Below are 15,783 nucleotides of genomic sequence, written 5' to 3' on the forward strand. Positions count from 1 at the left end.
GTCACTCGAGGCCTCTTGCAGCCTGAGCTCCTCTCTTTGGTTCCCAGACTCTAGGAGAGGCAAACCGGGGTCCTTGATCCCACCGCTGTGGTGCTGCCTCTTCCAGGCCCCTTGTTGCACTGCTCTGGGAGACTAAAGCACCAGATTCTTACTCTCTCATTGAAAAATATCAAGGGCATCTAGAAGAATGGAGATGCCCACCCCACCCCTATGAAGGAGCAGCCCAACAGGTACCCCCCACCTGTCCACTCCCCAGCCTTCAAGTCTAGCCCTGCCCACATTGACCAGGCCACAGTGAATATCCCAGCCCTGCCTTCTGTCTGGCCTGGCTCCTGGGCCCAAACTGCAGCCTTCTCTCCCAGGACTATTGCAGGCCAACCCAACTCCTCCTACCCCTACCACAATGCCTTTCCAGTGCCACCATGTCCTGGGTCAGAGCCCCATGCTAATCCAATCCCAAGCCTCGAAGAACAGAGCAGTGACTGCTGGGCTAAGGCATTGACTCTAGGGTTGCCTTAGGCCTCACCAGGCAGCCTGCTACCTCATCTAATGGAGCACCCTGAGAGGTCAGAGTGAAGATGGCCACAGCTAAACAAAGCCTGGAGTCACTCTCTAACCTCTGATTCCCCTCTGGACCTTCCAGATGCTCTGAGGCGTGTCCCTCACCCTGTGCAAATGAAGAGCAGGGAATGATCCAGGATAACTTGAGTACCTCCTGAGGGTACCCCCAGGTCCTGATCAGAGGGACAAGGCCTCACACAGATGGGTCCTCCCACAGACTGGCCCTTCTGTCACCCAGAAGGGGCGCAACTTGCAGGGCTCCTTCCCTGTCCACAGGAGCCCAAACTGGAGACACTGGATATTACCCTCCTCTTAGGGGGGTGGGAAAGAAAAGGTAGAATGCCAGGGCCAAAATGATACTATGATTTCCAGGACTGGGCCCCATGGCCCTCTCCTCACCTTGAGAAACTCGAGGAAGGCAGGTTTGGTGAGACAGGCCTTCTTGATGATGGACATGGCGTTGGTGAAGTTGTTCACATAGTCGCTGTACACATCTAGCACCATGGACTTAGAGAACTGTAATAGTGACCCAGATCAGGTCAGGTGAGTATGCGAGGGTGAGTATGAGGATGGCCAGAACCCCTCTCCACAGTCCAGAGCTTAGGATCCCATCATCCCATTCCTCAACCTCTGAGAGGCCAAATGACTTCCCAGGTCATGGGGCAAAAGTCACTCTCTTATCCCACTTGACAGTATAGAGTAGGCAGCTGGCATGATGCTGCAACTCTATCTTCCCTTACTCATGACTCTGGCACAGCAGTCAAGCCCCTCAAGGCCAACACTCAACTCCCTTAGTGTGACCACCCCAGCTGAGTTCCTGATGGTGAGAAGGGTCACTGAAGGACCTAGCCCCTTGGGCATACTAACCAGGGTGTCAATGCTCTGGAACACTAGGGTGCAAATAAATGGGGGCATGGATGCAGCCAGAGAAGTAGCTTTGGCTGGAGCCCTCACCATGCCTATTCGAGATCCTAGTCTCAACCTCCAAGAACTCAGAAAAGAAAAAGAATAAATCACTTTTTTTGATGTTTGTTTTTGAGCCATACCTGGCCATACTCAGGCATTACTCCTGACTCTCTGCACTCAGGAATTACTCCTGGCAGGCTCAAGGGACCATATGGGATGCTGGGGATGAAACCTGGATTGGTCACGTGAAAGGAAAATGCTCTACTTGCTGTGCTATCACTCTGGCCCCAATAATCACTTTTGAGCAGAATTTCAATGATCTTAATCAGATTAAAGTTCCCCTAACAGAACCCGGTTTCTAAAAGAAAAACACCAAGTTGGACATATCTCAGACACATGGTGAGGCTCTCCAGCCAGGAGCAAGCCCCAGGCTGGGGGGTCAGGGCTGATCTTTCAGGGCAAGAGGCCAACACTTCTGGAGCCAAGGCAAGGTCAGAGCCATCATATCCAACAGTGTTCCTTGGGTGTCCCCATCACAGGACTGCCACAGAAGCTGGAGTCTTGGGCCTCTCCACACCACAGCTGAGTGGGATCTTTGCTGGAATCCTTCCTTGCACCCACCCTCTCAAGGTAGGGGTGTGGAGGTCACTTAGACCCCACTGGGTGGGCAAGGCCAGAGAGTGTGAACGTTAGGGTTTGGGGACATGCTGGTGACACTTACTGAGGCCACAAAGAGGTCCCCAATCTTCTCAGTGGCATCCCATTCGGCCACACGAGAGGACAGGGCGATCTGGAACATGGAGTGGCAGTTGAGGATCTCCCTCACACGGAAGAACACCAGCTGGCACTTGCGCAGGCTCAACGCCTTTGGCTCCATCTCCACCAGTGGGTTGCGGTAATCCTGGGGATGGGAAGGGACAATGTCAGGGTCAGCAACATGCCCAGCCTCTGCATGGGGTCTGTATGCCCACTACAGTCAGAGCTCTGTAGGCCACAGGTGGGGTGCCCTCCCCTGTCCTTTGGGAAGGCTTCACACCGATGGACATTGCACCTAGGCTGTCTGCCTACCTCCCCCAGGACCTTGGCTTCTGTGCAGCTGGTGAGGTCACTGAGGTTCTAGGCCAATAGCTGCAGTCCAGCAGGGGCCACCTTCTTCCCCACCTATCCAACACTTGTCCCGGGGCCCCAGCCCATGAATCTAGATTTGGGAGAGGAAGTGAAGGTACCTGAGCACTCTTACCCCCACTCTCCATCCCCAATCCCCACACACACACACACACACACACACACACACACACACACACACACACACACACACAAAAGCCACTTCCCTGCAGGTCTTACTACAAAGATTCAAGATCTAGGGCCATGGCTATAGCTGGGAGTAGGCAGGTGAGCAAGAGAGAGGACCACAGCTTACTACTCCAGGAGGCTCCAGTGTGCCTCCAGATGTACCCCCATGGGATCCCAACAGGAGAGGGTGAACATGCACAGTCCCTTCTAGCAGAAGGGGTCACAGAAGGGCCCAGTTTCATGGGTCTCCCACACAGTTTTAGAACATACACTGCTTCAGGCTCTTCCATGAAATTGAAGAAACAGGAATACTTCCAAACAGAACATACACGGCTCTTGAGAACACCCAGGTAGTGCAAGCATTCCTGAGGTCCCCTGCTAGGTCCTGCTGGCTCCATACATGCACTGTCTGTCACCCCTTCCTTAGTGGACTATTTCTCCAACACTCCATGTATGTCCCTAAGGACCCCCCTACCCCTTCCTTGGGTCCCTGGGGTCATACCTGGAGTACCCGCTTCAATGACTCAACGTAACTGCCTTCGCTCTGCACAATAGAGCCCAGGATGTGCCTGCGGACCACCTGCTCAGGCCAGAAAGCAGTCAGTGTGACATAGGTCAAGAATAATCAATGACCCCGGACCAGAGTAGTCAGTGCCATATTGGCCAGAGAGCCAGTCAAGACCACACAGGCCAGAGAGTGGTCAACTCAACACAGGCCAGTGCTGTCTCCGCCACCCCTGACCTTCCCAAGAGTCCATGGCAGGATGAGCTTCTGAAGCAGAGACCAGCAAAGCCCTGCATGGAGCCTGCTGCTCTGCATGACTTGTGAGCTGGCACAGACTGGCATGGTCTGTCACACGCTGGCAGTATCTGACAAGGGTATGTCTGGCACTAATGGGCATAGATGGGTATGGACAGCACAGACTGGCACGGGTTGGTATTAATGGACACTACAAGCATGGGCTGGCACTAATTGGTACAGGCTACAAGCCTGACTTAGGCTGACACACATTGGTACATATAGGGCATGGGCTGGCATCAGTGAGCAGACTAACAAGGAATGGCAGAGACTGGCATGTGCTAGCATTAGCCGGCATGAGCTAGAACTATTATTGGACATGGCCTAGTGTCAGCTACATTAGTTGGCACAAGCTAGCACTTCATGGCATGGGCAGGCACTGGATGGAAGGGTGGCATGGATTTGCACAGGTGGAAAAGACTACATGTGTTGGCATGGGCTGGCATACTGGCACTATGTTGTCATTAGTGGGCACAGGTGGCATGGATCAGCCAGTGCTGGCACTAGTGGACACAGACTAGCCAAGGCTGAGACTGATGTACACTGGCATTATTTTACATGGGCTAGTACTGTTGGGCGCTACTGTCATGGGTGGGCATGAGCTGGCACTAGCTGGCATATGCCATATTGCCCAGCCTGGGTGGGTGGCACTACTTGGCACATAAAGTCATGGGCTGGTATATACTAGCATGAATGGGCCCTAGAATGCACAGAGGCACTGGCTGATGGTCTTCCTCAGCTTAGGGATCCAGCCAACACCACCCCCACCCCTTTCCCTGCCATCTGACCTTCTCCAGAGCCTAGTGCCAAGGTGGGCTGCAGAATAGAAGCCAGCAAAGCCTTCCACGAAGCTAGCTGTGGCGCATATCGACCCCTGTGTGGGGCCATCAACCCCTGTTGACACAGGGGTTTCTTGCCCTATTGGGTTACTATAGAAGCTGGACAGGAGGGCAGCCAAGGTGGCCTGGGCCCTCCCTCAGAGGATATGGGTGCAGAAAGGCCTCCTGGGCCACCCTGAGGCCACAGAAGGCTCCCACTCAGCTGATGCTTCTCCACCCTGCCAGCTCATGCCCCTAAGGAGAGCCCAAAAGCAGTGGCTCTTCTTCCTGAGGGAGTAATAACTCCAAAAGTAGGGGCCCTGCTGGCCCAGAACACAGGAAAGTCTCTGTGGTACAGCACAGCAAGTCTCTGCAGCTGGCTAAGACCATCAATTGTCTTAAAATCCAATCCCCATAGCCCACCCCCTCAATATTCTTATCCCCTGAAGAAAACCTAGTGCTACCCCTCACACACACACACCTGCTGAGGGCTCAGGCCCTCTGGCATGGGGCCCAGTTCCGGAGCAGGGGGCTTGATGTCCGTGACGCTGACCTCCAGGAGCCCCATGTCTTCCTCCTCCGAGTCACCTGGAAAGTCAGACGGGCTGGTGACTCCAGAACTGAAAGCCAGCCCAAACCAGCATTCTGGCGATAAGCAGGCCCAAGGTCACACGGGGCCCAAAGACTGACCAACCATCCCATTCTCTGGAACCTTCTGCTCATAAGGAGATAAGAGTCAGAGAGCACAGAGCCGTGGAAAAAGAGACCCGGCTTGCAGAATCCTCTCAGCCACGAGTCACCAGCCCCACTCGGTCTACAAGCTCCTGGCCAGGCAGTGGCCGGGACGCCCGTGTCCCTAAAAATAGTTTCCTCTGGACGCCTGAAAGGACAATGAAAACCAGCCAAAGCAGAAGGGGACTGTGTTGTGTGTTCTCATCTTCCATAGCAAAAAGAAAAAGAAAACAGAAAAGAAACTGCAAAACTTCCCTTTTCCCCCAAGGGTTTAAAAAGTTTAGCTGGCATCTGGGTGGGCTACCCTAGGTGTGGGAGCCCAGAACAGATCCTGACAAAGGCTCTTGCATAGGCTGAGCCCCTATACCAGAGCCACAACAGGCCCCTAGGAGCTGGGCCCCTGGCTGATCCTGGCTAACCTGGTGGCAGCAGAAAATGGGTGCTGGGGGAAAGCTGAAGAAGAGAGAAGTGGGGTGTCCCAGAGGTGAACAAACAAGCAGAACTCCCAGGCAGGCCCTTACCTGAGCAGGAGACAGAGGAGGAGGAAGAGGAGGGGCAGCGGATCAGGGCATGGGGGTGGGAGCAGGGGAGGTCCTCCTGCCTGGCCCACATGGTACCCTGGGCATCGCTGCGCACCCACCCCAGCCGCCGGGCCCGAGGCTTCCTCTTCCCCCGCACAACACTGGGCAACATTCTTGGCTGGTGATTCGATCCCATGCAGGGCTATTAATAACAGCTTGGGGCGGGGTGGGGGACAGTTGAGGAGAAGAGGCTCTGGGCAAGCGGTCGGGTGGGCAGGCCCTGGGGAATGGTGACCAAGACCAGTTCCAAGCCAGACTGCTTGTCCAGCCTGCAGGCTGCTCCGCCCAGTAGTTCCTCAGCCTGTTCATCCTGGCTGGGGGCCAGCGCCCAGCACGCAATGGTGGGGTTCAGACCCCTTCCATGGGTGCTACACAAGGAAACATGTGTGTAGGGGCACAGAGGTGGTGAGACACTCCCCCTCCATTGTATCCTTTCTGAGCATGCTGAGCTGGGCCAGCTGCCTCTGGACATTCACCACACAGAGGGGGAAACTGAGGCACCGAGCGGGCCATAGCTATCACTTTACCAGAGGGTGCTGAGTAGGCCTGCCTCTGTGCTGACCTGGTCTGACCCTGCTCTCACTCTTACTCTCACTCCAGCTTGGATGTAGCCCAGCGCGTCCCTCGTTTCTCTCCTCTGCAGCTGCTCAGAGGCTGTGAGGACCTAAGGGAACACCAGCAGAGCTCCAAGGAGAGCCGACTGGCACACAAGGTGTATGGAGAATGCTGGAGCCATGAAAGCCATCGCATGCATAATCGCTCCTGTCTCGGGGTCTTTGCACGTGCCAGCTCCCCATAACCACCACACCAGCCCCCTCTGACCTGGGCCTTCCATTCAGCCTCTCTGCCCTTGCCCTAACCTTTCAGTCCCGATCCCAAATGCATCTCACTCTATGCTCCCAGTCATGCCCCTGTACAATACTGTACAATCACATTGCACCCCTTGTTTTTGATACACTGGGCAAGACAGAGCCACTATAATGTGAGGTCAGCCCTACTGTGTGTGAACAATACTCTAATGTCCGTGCATGCGCCCAGAACCTAGAAGGCACTCCTCAGACAGAATCCCTGAAGCTGGACCATAAAAGGTGGGGGGGGGGGGGTGATGAGAGGGGTGGTATCGTGATGTCACTTCCTGCCTGGAGCTTCAGGGGAAATGCCACTTTATCCAGCCAGTGGCCTGAGCCAAGAGCTTCACGGGGAGGCACAGGGCAGGTAGAGCTGACACGGAGGGGAAGAGATGACCAGGAAAGACAAGGGGCAAGGTGGGCAGCAGTCTAATTGCACAGAGAGGACCCTAACAGCGCCTTCATCTTCCCCAGAGGACAGCCAGGCCTCCAGGAGGTCCGGGGCATGAGTAGTGACAAAGGCAGTGCCCAAGGAACCCAGGAAGAGGCATGGAGTGAGTCCCGAGCTCCAGCACCTCACCCCAACCTGTTAGATCTCACCCTGGCCCCCATCCACCCATCCATCGCAGCACCTCACCCAGGACGTCCTTCCTGTGTAGAAAGGACACTTTGCGTAGGACGGCAATCCTGGTCTTCTCCAGCCCATCCTTGGTCCCACTCTTGGCGGCCTTCATGAGCTGGGTCATCTGAGCAGAGGCAGAGAGGCTCATCAGAGGAGCTGAGGAGGCAATGAGAAGCCAGCCCCAGTGTGGGGGCACCCCTACCCCATCTCTCCTATCCCAGGGAGGGAGATAGACTGGGAGGTGAGGAGAGAGTATGGGCACCTGAGACCTGCCGTGGGGAGTGAGCGGGGCAGCCGGACTTGACAGGGCAGAGGCAGCCCGGCTGGTTCCTTCTCTTTGAACTATCAAGGACAGGGGACTGTGTGACGTCGGGGACAGTGCAGGCCACAGTCAGGCCTGGGTTCCCATCCCAGCTCTGCCACTCCTCTGCAAGGAGCCCTGACCTCATGTAGCCTCAGTTTCCCCACAGAGATACAGTTGGCCCTGAACGGAATAAAAAGGGGTCTCGGGGAGGCATGTTCGACCCAGGGGGAAGGGTTGGGCAAAGATGGGCATTTGCCAGCAGAGGTATCGCAATCCCAGCTGCCTACCCCAAATGAGGAAGCTGCCCCTGTCCCCAAAATAGCCAGGCTTCTCCTTGGGCTGTGCCCGGGAAGAAAGGACAGCTGGGATTGCCACAGAGCAGGGCACAGCTTCCCCTGGTGGAGTAGGGTGTGAGGGGAGATGCTGTGGGCACAGATGCAGCAAGGTCAGCAACACGTGAGGTCCCTGAGCCCCGGAGTGCCTGAAGGGCCTTCACACCACCAGCTGTGGCTCCTCATCGATGCCTGGGACCCCTGCTCACCCTCAGATCCTGTGGACACCCATTGAAAGTCAACCCTGAATGGAAGGACTGAGGCCATTGGTGCCACGGCTGCACTGACCACGGGTAAGGACCAAGCCCTGCAGAGCCACTGGGGTGGCCGGGAGCCCAGAGGTAGGATAGGAGCAAGGGGGATGCAGGCCAGCAGAGGCTGCTACATGGCTCTCCCTTTGCAAAACCCTAGAGAGCCTTGCTCCTGCCTGAAGCTTCTCTGCTGAAGGTGGGGACACGCATCTGTTTCCATGTGGTCACCTTTCTCCAACCAGCTCCTTGGTCCCCAGAGAAAGGACTCACCAGGCACTTCTTAAGAATCTTGGCAAGAGGGTGGGGAGGAGGGAGATTTAAGGCTTTAGTGATGGGAATGTTAAACTGGTGAAGGTGGGTGTTCTTTATATGACTAAAACCCAACTCCAAACAAGTTTGTAATCAAGGTGTTTAAATAAAGGTTAAAAAAAAAAAAAGAATCTGGGCAAGAGGGGCCAGAGAGATAGCACAGTGGTAGGATGTTTGCCTTGTATGCAGCTGATTCAGGACGGACAGTGGTTCAAATTCCGACATACTATATGGATCTCCCCCCCACACCCCGAGCCAGCCAGGAGCAATTTCTGAGCACAGAGCCAGGAGTAAACCTGAGTGCCGCCGGGTCTGACCCAAAAACAAAAACAAACAAACAAAAAAAAAAAAAGAATCTGGGCAAGAGGGCTTGCTGAGCTCCGAGGAATGGTCGGGCTGGAGAGAAGGCTGGTGGCTTCTCAAAAATCAGGCTGGCTTCCTGGAAACAAAGGTAGTGGACGTGAGGGACATCTTGTAAAATTCTGAGTGAGTTTTGGTTCTGGGCGGTGGGAGGAGGCTAGCAGATACTTCTGAAAATGTAACACGAGGGCAGAAATGTAAAGCCCAGAAAGCAATGTCACCCCCTTCTGCATGGTCACTTTTCCTTGACTGAAAGTCTCTGCCAACCTTGCCATCGAGAGGTTGTGCCATAAATACCTAATAGCTGCTGGCATTTCCTGGGCAGGAAGAAAAAGACAGAGACCAGAGAAACAGCACAACTGGCTAGAACATGTCTATGCATGCAAGAGAACAGGGATCCGTTCCCCACACAACAGGATCCCCTCCAAGCATCACCAGAAGAAAACCCTTAGAAGGAGAAACCTCCGGGCCCTCCTTTTGTATGCACATGGCCCAAATAAAAATATAACAAAACAAAAATAAGAACAGCAGATGAATACCAGGAGGGCAGCCCTGAGTCCAAACACCAACTGCCTTTTTCCACCAGGCAGAAGTGGTCTGGGGCCCCTTTGGGGCTGTGACAAGCACCCTTGTGTCCCACTCTGTCCTTCACATGCTCCTGCACTCCTCTCTGGCCCGGACTTCATGGGAAGTTAAATCCCACCCACCCTAAGGGGGACTCTGCCAAAGGGTCTGCAAATTGTAATGTGCTGCCTACCTGCTCAGGAGGCTTTGGATTCTGAGGAGACTGATAGGGCTGTCAGCCAGCAGAATCTCAGGCCCAAGCCCCAGGGGTCCAGGTTTAAATCCCAGCTTCACCACTACCCCTGGTGTGACCACCAGCCAGCAACTTTGCTCCAGGCATCAGGACAGCTAGATGGGACTTGAGAGGGTGCTGGCCATGAACCCCAGGATACACCTGGCAGGGCTAAAGGCAGTCCAGCTCTGAGCTCAAGCATGATACCCAAGTGAGAAGTGCTGGTTTTGTGGGTGCCCCCTAGCTTCCCTAGCAGAGAGATTAAGGCTCAGAGAAATTAAGAGGCCTGCCTGGGAGCATACAGCAGGGAAGAGGTGGGAGAGAACTGCTCCACAGAACACAGGAGGCCACAGCCGAACAAAAGCCACAGCTGCTAGCGTCAGTGCCCAACATCAATGCCCATCCAAGAATGGTCAACAGCTCAGAGGGAGAGGGGAAGGCCCCCAGAGTCCAAACCCACCTACTATGCCACTCAAATATGCAGATCCCTGGACCAGATAGGGCCCAGAGCTAAGGGGACATCATCCCCAGGCACAGTGCTCAGGAATCTGCATTTTTTTTTTTTTTTTTTGGTTTTTGGGCCACACTAGTGGTGCTCAGGGGTTACTCCTGGCTCTGTGCTCAGAAATTGCTCCTGGCAGGCTCAGGGGACCATATGAGATGTGGAGAATCAAACCCAGGTCTGTCCCAGGTTGGCTGTGTACAAGGCAAACACCCTATCACTGTGCTATCTCTCTGGTCCAGAATATCCTTTTTTTTTTTTTTTTTTTTCAGAGCTCTCCTGAACCAGAAATATTTGCTTTGAGGATCACCCCAAAATCTGATAACTCATCTAGAAACTCTTGCAGATGGTAAAGGCAGTTTGGGGTCAGGAGGATGCAGCAGGCAGAGCAGGAAGAGAGAGAAAAGAGTGTGTGGCAAGGAGCAAGCGGCTCAGAACACTGAGCAGTATCTAGCACCGATGTGCCTTGCTGCCAGTGCCGGTCCCGTTGGCAGAGCAGGAGGCTTGGGCCCACCTCCTGCTGCTCCAGCAGCAGCAGCAGCAGCACTGAAGCCCCCTGAAGGCATGAGAGGGGCGGACAATACCTTACAATCGTACTTGTGCTTCAGCTCCCGCATGTCTTTCCCCCCAGCTTTCAAAGCCAAGATGTCTCTCTTAGTCCTGGCGTATCTCTCCTTTAGCCTGGTCAGGTCTGGTGAAAGCTGGAGCCCCCAAGCAGCCAAGCAGAAGGAGAGCAGGTGAGAGGCGCAGGCAGGACAGGGAGGAGACAAAACAGAGAACAACAGAGGGGAAAGCAGATTCAGGTGAGGTGGCAGTGGACAAGGAGGGCAGGTGGGAATTGGGGGCCTGGAAATGACCTAGTAGTTTCCTGCTGGAACCTCCTTCTCCAACCAGGCCCAACCCCTTTAGAATAGGCCCCAGGGGGCTGAATCTGTTCCCCTACCCCCACCCGAGCTCCCAGGGACAGACCAAGGACAGAGACTGTATCTGTCATCTCTCAGGCCTGGCACCAGGCTGTGACAGAGGCAGTTCTCAGCAAGCTTGTGACATGGATGGATGGCAGGTAGGTGGATGGGTAGGCAGCAGGAGAAGTGGATGGAGAGGTATTGAATGAAAGATGGGTGGACAGACAGAACAATGGGCAGATCGGATGGACAAGTGGGGGATCAAATGGAAGGACAGGCTCATGGGCAGATGGTTGATCAATGGACAGACACATGAATAATGGGTGATCAAGAAGGTACATTCATTGGGTAACTATTGCAGAGTAAAAGGAATCAAATCACTGAAGAAAATGGTGTGCAGATTGAAGGATGGACAGAAGCAGAGAAGCAGTGTTCTGTGTGTTCTTAAGGGCTGAATGCCAGTCCACCAAAGAAACTGTCAGGCTTTGCTGCATTTCTATCATACAAATAAATGTTCCTGCTTTGGCCAGTTTCAAGCTATCAACATGACATCATTGAATGTGATATTGGAAAGCTATACATGCAAAATCCAGGAGTTCTTGTGGGCAAGGATAAGCTGGCTCCAGTATGCCTTTTGAGGAAGAGGTGAGGCTGAGCAGAGGAAAGAAGAGAAGGGTGCAGGAAAGATAGACACTGGGTGGATGGAAAAAATAGGTAATTGGCCTCTTCTCTAAGGGGAAAAAAGAACTGGTGAACAAATACACATCAAAATGGGCCCGGAGAGATAGCACAGCGGCGTTTGCCTTGCAAGCAGCCGATCCAGGACCAAAGGTGGTTGGTTCGAATCCCGGTGTCCCATATGGTCCCCCGTGCCTGCCAGGAGCTATTTCTGAGCAGACAGCCAGGAGTAACCCCTGAGCACCGCTGGGTGTGGCCCAAAAACCAAAAAAAAAAAAAAAAAAATGCATGACCTATATGAGTAAGGGATGTAAAAATGTGGAAAATCAAGACAGGTGCTACTTATAAAGGAACCAACAAGCAGAAGGCTTAAGGGTGTAGCTCTGGAGGAAAGAGGGAGCACATTCAAGATACCAATCTCTGCTTATGAGATAAAAATAAGTCTCTTTAGTGCTAACTTATAGCTTCTTCCCTAGTAAAGGATAATAATAATTTCATAGTTACTGAGATTAGAATTATAACAATATTTGGGGCCAGAGAGATAGCACGGAGGTAAGACGGTTGCCGCAGAAGGCCATCGGTTCGAATCCTGGCGTCCCATATGGTCCCCCGAGCCTGCCAGGACCAATTTCTGAGCATGAAGCCAGGAGTAACCCCTGAGTGCTGCCGGGTGTGACCCAAAAAAAAAAAAAAAAAAAAGAAGAAGAAGAAGAAGTATAATAATATTTAATCCAAGACACAGCAAGTGTTCAAAATCTGAAGCTATTTTTATACTATCTTTCAAAGAATAAATATTCAACATTAGTTAAAATGATAGATAATTGGATGAATAAACCAATGGATGGAGAAGGGGAAGGAGAGATAAATGATGAATGATGGATGGAAGAAGGGAAGGGATGAATGGATGGATGATGGAGGGGGTGAGTGGATGGATGGATGAACAGACAAAATGAAGGTTTTTCTCTCACAATTTTGTGGCTCTACTACTTACTAGCTGTGTAAACCAAACCTAACTATATTATTTAGTCTTTCTGAGCTTCTTTCACTTAGGTTCTCAGATCAACTAAATAAGATTTAATGCAAATAATGCATTAATTAATTTGCATTAATATTTAATGCAAATACTATCAAGAGATGAAGAAAATTCAATAAGACTACTTTGTAAACTGCACTGTGCTAGGCAAAAGGTGAGTAATCACAGGAAGACAAGAGTTCTTCTGAGAATCCTCAGTGCCCCAACGACATATTTTGGGATTTGTAAACCCTGAACTTTCACCTGTAAATAAGACTCACAATAAATCAGGAAACTTCCACCTTCAGTGCTACCGACCTGGGGAAGGGTCAGAAAACTACAGTCATGGTCAGCTGTACTGCTGGCCAGATCAGAGCAAAGCAGTGACCATATCTAGGTCAGAGTAGGTTTTTGTGCTGGTGCCCCAGCTGCTCAGAACATGCTGAACAGAGGCCCAGAGAGATAGCACAGCGGCAAGCAGCCGATCCAGGACCAAAGGTGGTTGGTTCGAATCCCGGTGTCCCATATGGTCCCCCGTGCCTGCCAGGAGCTATTTCTGAGCAGACAGCCAGGAGTAACCCCTGAGCACCTCCGGGTGTGGCCCAAAAACCAAAAAAAGAAAAACCATGACTGTGAGGGACCACAATGAAGTGAAAGAATTCAAGAACCCATTCCTCCACTGGGAAGAAAAAAAAAAAAACAACAACTTCTCACTGGTTGAGCTTGAAAATGGAGCAACATAAAGCCACTGCTTGCACCTCTGCAGACCTCTTGGACCTACTTGCTGAGGACGAGCTTCTCTGGACACTTGAAGGAGTGACGCCACCCTCTCTTGCTGCTGGACAGGGTGCCTGAGCAGTGGTTAGACTCCCAGAGCAGGACAGGACACTTCCCAGGGCCCCTTGGCACACAGGACACAGCCAAGCAGTGTGGCTGCAAGCACACAGCTGCTGCAGTGTAGGAGAAGCAGATGCCACAGCAGTGGGGTGAAAAGAGGGGAGAAGCAGGCAAGGCTTAGGGAGGCTTCCTGGGCAGAGGGAAGGTGAAACTGCATAGTTTCCCAGTGTCCCCAGGATCTGCTACGCAGGGAGCAGGTGGGCAGGAGAAGCTATTCTTGCAATTAAAAAGTGCAAACACTCTGCTGCCCCGGGAAGAACTCAGATGGCAGCTGAGTTGATCCCCAGTTGATCCCTAGAAATCCTGCCCTATACACAGCTATGGTGAAGAACACCCACAATTTCTCCAAGTCCTGAATGGGCCCCTGGCATCCCCTGAGGGCATAGCCAAAAAGCAGCTGGTAGGCTCCCACCCTGACTCTGAATAGAGGCACTGGCTGTTCTTATGGCCCTGAGGCCACATGGCTCCCTGGGGGAGCTCCAATTCCTCAGTTCTCCTGCCCTCTAAATGGAGTTTGCCTGGATCCCCACAGAGAGGCAGGGAAATGAGGGAATGACTGGGAGATAAGGAAGGACCATCAGCTACCAAGAACAAGAGCTGGTTTGGGCCTTGAGTACCCACTAATTCCAAAATCCATGCTGGGCTGAGATGCAGGATTAAGGGACTTCATCAGGGCCTAGAAGGCTGTTTATCAGAGACCTTCTAGTCTCCCCCACAAGTACTACATCTTCCCTGCAGGGACAGAGCAGGACAGGCCTGTTCCTGGCTTTCACAGGAGTGTTGTTCTAAACAGAGATGTCTCTGCACTTCTGCAACCAGCTCTTCTCTTCTGAAAGCCTCTGACTGGCCCCATTCCATTTCTATGTTGTACAGGTGGCTGGGGGCACTTAAAAGCAGGTGCACAGTTTGAGGGGTGTGGTCCTTCCACATACCCCAGTCAGGAAAGCCCAGCCATGGGGCACCCAGCACTCAGGAGAAGATGTCTAAGTGTCCAGGTGTCCAGAAACATAAACAGCCCATCTTCATCGAAAGACTCCTAAATGTGGGTACTGCTCTGGCCCACATCCCCAATTCAGGAATACATAGGTTCTGTATGTATAGTCACTGTCCCCAGCCTCAGGCAGGAACAACTTCCCACCTGCTTCTCCTCTGGAGGAGCGTGAGAGGGGCCCAAGGATCTCAGGACACACAGGGAATGTAAAGAGGTACCCCAGATGAAACAGATTTCAAATCAGAGGAAGGAAGCTGGTACAGGGAGGGAGGGTCCTCTCTAAGGGAGGATCCCATCTGTCGCTCCCTCAACTCTTAGGCAGATGGACCAGGGGGGTTAAAATAGATGTGGGCCACAGTGACCAGGGGCCGCAACCACCCTGGCCTCATGCCTGTTAAGCAAAGGCTGCAGAGATGTGGCCAGTGATCCATTCAGATCCAAGGGCTGGGATTTCAGGCATGCTATGTCTGAGAAGACCACTGCAAAAACCAGGTATGGGGTTTGAACACACGCTGCAGTGCTGGGGCTGGCAGTAAGAGGGCTATGGGGGGCCGTGCCAGGTGGTAACACCCCACACACCACTGGAAGGGCTCTCCTAGGCCTGACAGCAGTGCAGGCAGGGAGGTTACACCCTAGGCTTCCAGCCCTTATTTTCCACCCACCACACATTCTTGGACATTGAGATCTGTGAATGTGACCTGGCCCTCACCTCTGCCACCCAACTTACCCGACTCCCCGAGGGGTCTGGTACCCTGACTCCAGGGAGATGCCGGCCCCGTCTCACCTTGGGCTGGAAGGACACTCGGTGCTTGGCAGGCTCAGCCTGCTCAGCCTCTGGCTTGGCCTCTTCTGCAGAATCCTCGCTGTAGCTCTCGAACTCGCTGGAGCTCCAGCCTAAGTCGTCCGCCTCCTGCAGGGCTCCGTCCCGATGAGAGAGGTTCTTCTCCAGCCCTGCTAGCCAGCAGAGAAGGTGGTGAGCACAGGCCCTGAGTCCCTTGCCCATCAATAACAGGTATCTGAGCCCTGGTAGGAGCAAGGGCAGGCCTGATGTGGTCCAGGGAACGTGTGACTTTTCTGGGGCCAGCAGGCTGGTTCTGAGCATCCAGAACATTTTTCCAAGAGAAAGAGAAGCCCCAAGGTGCTAGAGAAATAGTACCAGGGCCAAGCACATTGCCTTGCACGTGACTGATCTGAGTTTGATTCTACTACCCTATTTGGTCCCCCAAACCCACCAGGAGTGATCCCTAAACCAGAGCCAAAAGTAAGTTCTTAGCACTGATGGCTAT

At 53.1% G+C, this 15,783-nt stretch overlaps 2 protein-coding genes across 3 annotated transcripts in view; one reads left to right on the forward strand and one right to left on the reverse strand.

Annotated features, from left to right (window-relative positions):
* Nucleotides 1–15,783, forward strand: part of PADI2 (peptidyl arginine deiminase 2) — a 651,199-nt gene that overhangs the window by 118,674 nt on the left and 516,742 nt on the right. The window lies entirely within an intron of this gene.
* ARHGEF10L (Rho guanine nucleotide exchange factor 10 like) overlaps nucleotides 1–15,783 on the reverse strand; it is a 124,261-nt gene that overhangs the window by 51,617 nt on the left and 56,861 nt on the right. Inside the window, 7 exon segments of the mRNA XM_049772149.1 lie at nucleotides 961–1,077; nucleotides 2,189–2,368; nucleotides 3,263–3,340; nucleotides 4,859–4,965; nucleotides 7,176–7,284; nucleotides 10,599–10,715; nucleotides 15,282–15,448. Coding sequence (XP_049628106.1) covers nucleotides 961–1,077; nucleotides 2,189–2,368; nucleotides 3,263–3,340; nucleotides 4,859–4,965; nucleotides 7,176–7,284; nucleotides 10,599–10,715; nucleotides 15,282–15,448 — 875 coding nt within the window.

This window comes from Suncus etruscus, chromosome 4, assembly GCF_024139225.1.
Source record: "Suncus etruscus isolate mSunEtr1 chromosome 4, mSunEtr1.pri.cur, whole genome shotgun sequence".
Lineage (NCBI taxonomy): Eukaryota > Metazoa > Chordata > Mammalia > Eulipotyphla > Soricidae > Suncus > Suncus etruscus.